The 6873-nt window shown below is 34.2% G+C and overlaps 2 protein-coding genes and 1 long non-coding RNA gene across 6 annotated transcripts in view; 1 reads left to right on the forward strand and 2 right to left on the reverse strand.

Moving 5' to 3' along the window:
- LOC109125186 (outer envelope pore protein 24A, chloroplastic-like) overlaps nucleotides 1-665 on the reverse strand; it is a 6104-nt gene extending 5439 nt beyond the window's left edge. The window contains exons 1-2 of the mRNA XM_019235573.1: nucleotides 390-665; nucleotides 12-158 (exon numbers count right to left, since the gene is read on the reverse strand). Coding sequence (XP_019091118.1) covers nucleotides 12-158; nucleotides 390-593 — 351 coding nt within the window. The 5' untranslated portion in view covers nucleotides 594-665. The remainder of the gene's footprint in view (nucleotides 1-11; nucleotides 159-389) is intronic.
- Nucleotides 2407-6015, forward strand: LOC104742212 (probable E3 ubiquitin-protein ligase RHG1A). Of its 4 annotated transcripts, XM_019236405.1 has the most exons (7): nucleotides 2409-2512; nucleotides 2644-2673; nucleotides 3243-4833; nucleotides 4984-5034; nucleotides 5179-5271; nucleotides 5343-5483; nucleotides 5584-6015. In XM_019236405.1, the coding sequence occupies exons 3-7, from the start codon at nucleotides 3319-3321 to the stop codon at nucleotides 5734-5736; spliced, it is 1953 nt and encodes a 650-aa protein (XP_019091950.1). In that variant the 5' UTR covers nucleotides 2409-2512; nucleotides 2644-2673; nucleotides 3243-3318; the 3' UTR covers nucleotides 5737-6015. The 4 variants fall into 4 exon arrangements, with proteins under 4 accessions (XP_010461481.1, XP_019091950.1, XP_010461482.1 ...); XM_010463179.1 differs by lacking the exon at nucleotides 2644-2673 and having other exon boundaries at nucleotides 2407-2512; XM_010463180.2 differs by lacking the exon at nucleotides 2409-2512 and having other exon boundaries at nucleotides 2523-2673.
- The window catches only part of LOC104742211, a 1209-nt gene continuing 182 nt past the window's right edge, over nucleotides 5847-6873 (reverse strand). Inside the window, exon 2 of the long non-coding RNA XR_760483.2 lies at nucleotides 5847-6146. This is a non-coding gene — a long non-coding RNA (uncharacterized LOC104742211). The remainder of the gene's footprint in view (nucleotides 6147-6873) is intronic.

A 6873-nucleotide genomic window follows, 5' to 3' on the forward strand; every position in this document is an offset into this window, starting at 1 on the left:
TTTGTACCCACCGTGTAGTTAGCAGACAACTTGTTTGCCGGATCAACCACAAGGCTCCCGTCAACAATTGTCCGGTTTTCTCCTCTCATATGAATGTAAGTCAGATTCAAAGGCTTCTCTGCAATTCTGATTGTGTTCATGAACTGAAACCTAACATCCTACATCATTAAAAAAATTCGAACCTTGTGTAACACATCCATGAAAACAGAAACTTGCTAGTTCAATTTCACTCTTATTCAGAGATTCTATAGATACAGAACCTTATGTAATTTCCAAAAACTCCAAATGTCTCAGAGAATCCAAAACCAATTTCATCTGTTTCTCATTTCTTATAGGTTTGAGCTAAACGGGTTAACTTCAAAAATTGGGAATACGAATAAAGGAGTAACCTTTTTAGGGACGTTGTAGTCGATGATGAAGAAGCCAGGCTTCTCAACGGCGAGAGAGAGACCGTTCAAGCTAGGGCCGGCGACGAGAGCAGCATCAGTCATGGTGGCGCGTAGCTTAACATTGCCGGCGTTGAAGGCAAGCGAAGCAGTGCCACCGCTCTTGTCGACATCGAACTTTCCCTTGAAAGAAGCCTTCATCGTCATCTCACGATAGCCGCCGCTTCTGTGTATATCTCTCGTTGACCCGATTTCATGGATTTCGGATTTTTCTTTTTTCTCTCCATTTAAACCGGTTGGGTCGGTAATAAGAGGTTTATTTAAGGATTTAGAAATCCAAATAAAACCACCTGCAAAATTTAGATAGTCAAAAATTTACTTCAAATTATATGAATCGTAAGCATTAGCCATTAAAAAATTTACAAAAATCTACGGCTATTGAAAATAGTTTATGGATTGGATTTTAATAATTTTACAGGATTTAAGATGATTTTTTTAGTTAAATTGAAAGAATTTTATAATAAATTATATCAACTTTCTTAATCATTAAAATTATTTAAAATCTCATGAAAACTAAAATCACTTGTAATATTAAATGGAATATATCCCTTTAGTTAAAATTTTATACTTATAGTGATTATTTTTACATTTTAAAATGTACATTATATTACATATAATTTTGAGTAGATTTGAAAGTAAAAGTTAATAAAGATTCATATACATGGATAAAACATGTTATTTTAAAAATTTTATATATTTTTCAAAATTAATAAAAACTTTCAAATCATATCTGAGTTTTTTCTTTTGAAAAAAAACAAATATGAGTTTAAAGTTTGAATACTTTCTTAATTTGTAAGGGATAACAGATTCTGAAAGTATTTTTTTGAATAAAAATAATTCATAACAAGATTTAGTTTATAACTAGAATTTTTGACCATTTTTTCTGCTTCCAAGAACTCCTCGTAATTTGACCCAATTTAGGGTTTGAAACCTTATTTTTGTTCTAAAATTCATTTCTAATTTTCTAAATAGTTAATTGTATTTGAGTTGTTGATATTAGAAGGTTTCAGATTCCATAATTCATTTTTCTTGTTCCAACAACCATAATTTTTTTTTTAATTTAGTTAAAAAGAAATCAACATATAATTTGGATAATAGTGTTTTAAAAACATATATATATTGTTACTGCTACATATTAAAAAAAAAACACAATAAAAAGAACTTATGCTTTTGTTAAAATGGTTACTAATCCATTGGATTTGGTTTTACAATTCTTTAAAGTACTGTACAAATATAACACACATTAAAAAAAGTATGAAATTATACCTTTTTAAAATTAAATATATGAAAGTTTATAAAAAAAAATACAATTATCATAGGTAATCAGTATACTAAAATTAACTAATTCTTATAAGTTCATATAGATCTTCTTGATACTCTCTATTAAATGATAAGATCAAACATGCAGATCTATAACAGTATTATCTAATATCAGACCTGCTTTACTAATAGAGGGATACAAAACATGTATGTATTACAGTCCTTTGAATTGTCTAACTCTAACAATATTACTATATAATAATAGTTGGCTTTGGATTCCGTTCAACTTTAAATGTAAGCAAAGAAAGGCCCCCGTGCGTGCGTGTTTGGTTGGGACGTGAAACAATAGACCATAGACAAAGACAACTTACATGAGTTCTCTTCTCGTTTTTTCTTTTTAACTTTCCCCAACTTGCTTTTTTTTTTTTAATTCCTTCTACAAATCTAACTATACTTGCACCATTCACGTTTTTAATTACAAAACCCTTCAATATTTATTACTATCTTTTTGGTTTGTATTGTATTCAATTCTTTGCTTTGGAAACTGTTCTTTTCTATTGACTTTTTTTGCAAAACCAAATTTCCATTATTTTAATTTCTTTTTTCTTTTTTTTTGTCAGCTTTTTAAATTTTATTGCTGTTTTGGTTAAATGTGAATATTAACCTAACTTATATATAAGATAGTATATTGCTGTGATGATGATAATAATATTAATCTTCCGGATTCTATTCTCATTTGGTTTGTGTGCTTCTCTTCGCTTTCCTCAATTCTCAATCTTCTTCTCTGCAGAACAAGAAAAAAAGTGGTTTGTTTTCTTTCTCTTTGCCTTTTCCCTCTTTTCTCCGCAATCAGTTTCCTCTTTCATTGGTCTTTCATATTTATTTGCCTTAGCGTTAAGCATTTCTTTTGCTTTTCTCAAACCAAAAACCTTCTCAGATCGATCGAAGTTTGGTGAAGTTTGATTTGGTGGGTTATCATTATTTATGTGTTTTGGTTCATTGTAATATCATTAGAATCTCCTCTTTTTGTAGGGTATTGATAAAAATTGAGTCTTTGATGCTGGGTTGTGACTTTTGAATGGATCTCTCTGTCTTTAGTTCTTGTCTGATTTTTTTTTTATTTCTTTGTCTAAACAAGACTTTACGGTTTAAAGTTGTTCAATGTCTCTGTTTTGTCTTGGCTGTTTTTGATTGATAACCATAAGGGCTTTGTGGTAAGTTAAAGAGTTATGCTGGTTTGTTGATTACGAGTAATGATTCTTGTTTCCTCATGTAGACTTTGCTAAAAAGATTTGATGTTCATCTTATTTACTGATGCTATTCTTGTTGTGTATGGCTGTGCTAATTGTTTTCATTACCTATATTGTTCCGTTGCAAGTGCCATTGATTATAGGTTGCTTGATTTTGGAGATTAGATGTCAATTTGAAATTGTAGCTTTTGTGTCTGATTGATCAAATAGAAAGCTTATACATTGCTCTTTTTCTCTTGTCTTCGTTATTGATAGATATTTTATTTCTCCGTGTTTTTTTTTGTAGTTTCCAGCATTGGCCACATTGTGGAAAGTGGTGAGAGTCTTGAATTGTCTCAAGTGTCAACTTGGATAACGCTAGGATGCAGGGAGAGAGGGCTAGTCTCGGTTCTTTAGCAGAGGCTTTGAACTTTGAGCATGGATCTACATCTAGTAACGCTGTGATAGATCAGCCTATTCGTTGGGATAATAATATTCACAGTTACGGTGATAATGGATTGCAGGATTACATGATTTCAGCTGCTGCTGATACAAATCCTACTTTTGCAAACTCAGTTTATCATGAGCAACGCGGCTTACACAGGTTTAACATTGGCGAGGCTAGCTCTAGTGGTACGAAGAACGAAACCACTAGCCACACTCAACAATGGAATGGAATTGGACGTTTTGAGGAACAGAGAAATGGCAAGCTTGAGTTGAACCCTTTATTTGCGCAACCATCTCATGGAAACCGTGTTGTTTGCAATGTTAATCTTAATGCAGAATATAATGAGCATCTTGATGATATGAATCCGGTCACAGGTCATCCTGCTCTTTTTGAGGCTAATGGACTCAGATCTAGGTTTATACCAGAGGACAGTGTTAGAGATGGGCGTCGCGTATCCTGTAAAAGAAAAGCTCTTGATGCAAGCATTGGTCAGTCCTCTTCAAGCGGAGGTTTCCGTGAGGTTCAGCGTGGAGAAAGCAGTTCTTGGATCTCACCTTCTGCGTATTATAGTCTAGCGATGACAACAAATCATTTAAACCTATCTCTTGATCGTCGAAGGGGTTTGGTGGTATCTAATGCTGTTCCAAATCTATCTGCTCCTGCTATCACAGAGAGCTCTAGTAGAAATTACTCAACTGACCAACAAGAAACTGTAAGCCCATCGGTCTATGCTGCAGGAAGTGTCATCAGACGACCTGTTGCTCCATCCTTGAACTCACAAGGGTTTCCACCAGCAGATCAACAACTGATAGACATGAGATATGGACATGCTTTAGGCAATTTTGCTTCTCAGAATCCAAATGCACCTGCTACTCACATGCCTCCTGTATTTAACTTGAACGCAAGCCCAGTAGCAACGGCTGTAGCATCGAGTTCTGCTACTCCTGTTGAGAGAAATGTTTTGCATCGAGATGAAACGAGACAGATAAGTAATAGTCTACAGATGCCTTTGTTTGTACCTGCTCCTGAACTGAGAAATGTGGCCAATGGTCATATCAGCAGTAATGCAAGTAGTGCTAGACATGCTGCATCTTCTTCATCCAGGACAAATGTTCAGCAGTGGCAGTTTCCGTCGCCGTCGCCGTCGCCATCTAATCCAGCATGGAATCCTTACCCGACTAATAACTCGCCACATAATCAAGGAAGTTTATCTGAACACTTTCGTAGGTCATTGCTTTCTTCCCTTGCTACAACAAACCAGAGAGCTGCTGCTCCTTCCTTGGTCCCTCCTGCCTCTCCTCCGGTTGAGCATGTGGTTCAGTCTGGTGGTGAAAACACCTCTCAGGTGCGTACTCGGGCTTCCTCGAGAGCAGGTATAAGACAACGGCAACATGCAACAACTGGCATTCCTCATTCTTTTCGAGGCAGAAGCAGAACGGGGTCATCCGAGGTTAGTTTCATATCAAAGATTAATGCTCCCTTTTTGTTTCTTATGGATAGTAGTAATGTTACATTTGTGTTCATATCGACTGTAAATACTAAATACCCTGTAGACGGTGACGCATTATTAATCTGATAATGTGTTTCTCTTCTGAAACAGATGCGTAATGTCTTGGAGCAGATGCGTAGAGGAGGGAACTTGCGTTTTGAGGTACTGTTTTAGATATTATGTATTTACAAAAAGATTTTAGTATAGCAGAATCTAACTTGATTAATGCAATCAACAATAAATGCTACCTAAATTTTACCTTAATGGCCATATTTAATCTGTTTTATCTTGTGCTGCTTTGTTCAGGATGTTATGCTTCAGTCGATGGTGCGAAGTGTGGCGGATCTTCATGACCGACATAGAGACATGCGACTTGATGTTGACAACATGACATATGAGGTAAAGCCAGAATCCCATAATCATTTTATTTTGCTTCATCATATATTTAACAGTGTGTATAAAATCTACAGGAGTTGTTGTCTTTAGAAGAGCGGATTGGCGATGTTTGTACCGGTTTGAATGAGGAAACCATATCAAACAGATTGAAGAAGCAAAAGTACAAAAGTAGTACCGGAGCTCCACAAGAAGTAGAACCATGTTGTGTTTGTCAGGTAACAAACAATATTAGATTTGACCATTATGAGTTGCACTTTTAGTTAATCTATTCATGACTTGCCGATTGCTTAAAATTTGATGCAATGATGACTGCAGGAGGAATACAATGAAGGAGAAGAATTAGGAGTGTTGGAATGCGGGCACAACTTCCATAGCCAATGCATCAAAGAATGGCTGAAGCTGAAGAATCTTTGCCCAATTTGCAAAACAACAGGATTGAACACTGCAAATAAGCGAAGAAGACAATGATTGAACCTGTTGGGTTTTAACCATTTGTGGAATGTTCTATACCACTGCAGCCTCATCAGGAAGAGAAGGAGGACCTAAAGAAAAAAAAAACTTGGGTTCTTCTGAATTTGTTTGGATAAGTTAATTTTACCAATTACATTTTTTATTTCTTCATCTTCTTATGATTTTACCTAGTAACACCAAGAAAGCTTGTAAGCCAATTTGGCAATTTATAGGTTTTATATATGATTGGTTATGTAATTTCTTATTTATCGTATATCCAAATTGGATGTATCAACATAGCATAAGATATGCATATTCTTTGATTCGAGAAAGTGACAAGTTCTTAGCTTGATAATCATCGGATCTTCGAACTGATGAAATCCACAAAACTGGGACAAAACAGAATCAGCAGCCGAGGCACTTGTCACCTGTAGATAGAGAGATGTTTCCTCAGACAGGTATTATTATTATTATTATTACAACCACTGACCAGTAAAAGTTATAACTTTGTACGCATAAAAAATATGTAAACTCGCATTGGCAAAGAAATGTGAAAAGAATCAATAAGAACATTGACAACACTGTACGCACAACATTTATATAGCTTGTCGGTGTGGACGTGGATACGTGTGATCAAAACATATTCTCATTTGCCTTTCACGTGCTATTTTCTCATTACTAATCACTACATTATGTCACATGATTGAACAAACTAATCAGGATTATATTATTTTCATTTTATTATTACTTATTTGTATGTAGTTTTGTTGGCTTTATGAACAAAACAGAACACCGAATTGGACAAAATCGATTCAGTTCTAGATAGTCACGTTAAGATAAAGTATTGATTCGTAACTTTCAGGAATATGGCCTACATTTACAAATAATTGTATAATAGTGAGACAAAATAATTCTGGATATCAATCAACTTATTGCAGGAATATGGCCGTCATTTTTTTTTATTTATTTTGCTATCATTTTTTAGTGGTGTTAACGATTTTTACATATAAAAAAATATTAAAATAACATATTCTTTTTAAAAATATATATTAAACGATATTTTTAATCTCAATTGATCTAAAACAGATAATGTATATTATAAGTATATGGAAGACATCTAAAGCAGAGTTTTTGCCAAAAAAAAAAAAAAAAAAA

The sequence above is a fragment of the Camelina sativa genome, chromosome 14 (assembly GCF_000633955.1).
Source record: "Camelina sativa cultivar DH55 chromosome 14, Cs, whole genome shotgun sequence".
Lineage (NCBI taxonomy): Eukaryota > Viridiplantae > Streptophyta > Magnoliopsida > Brassicales > Brassicaceae > Camelina > Camelina sativa.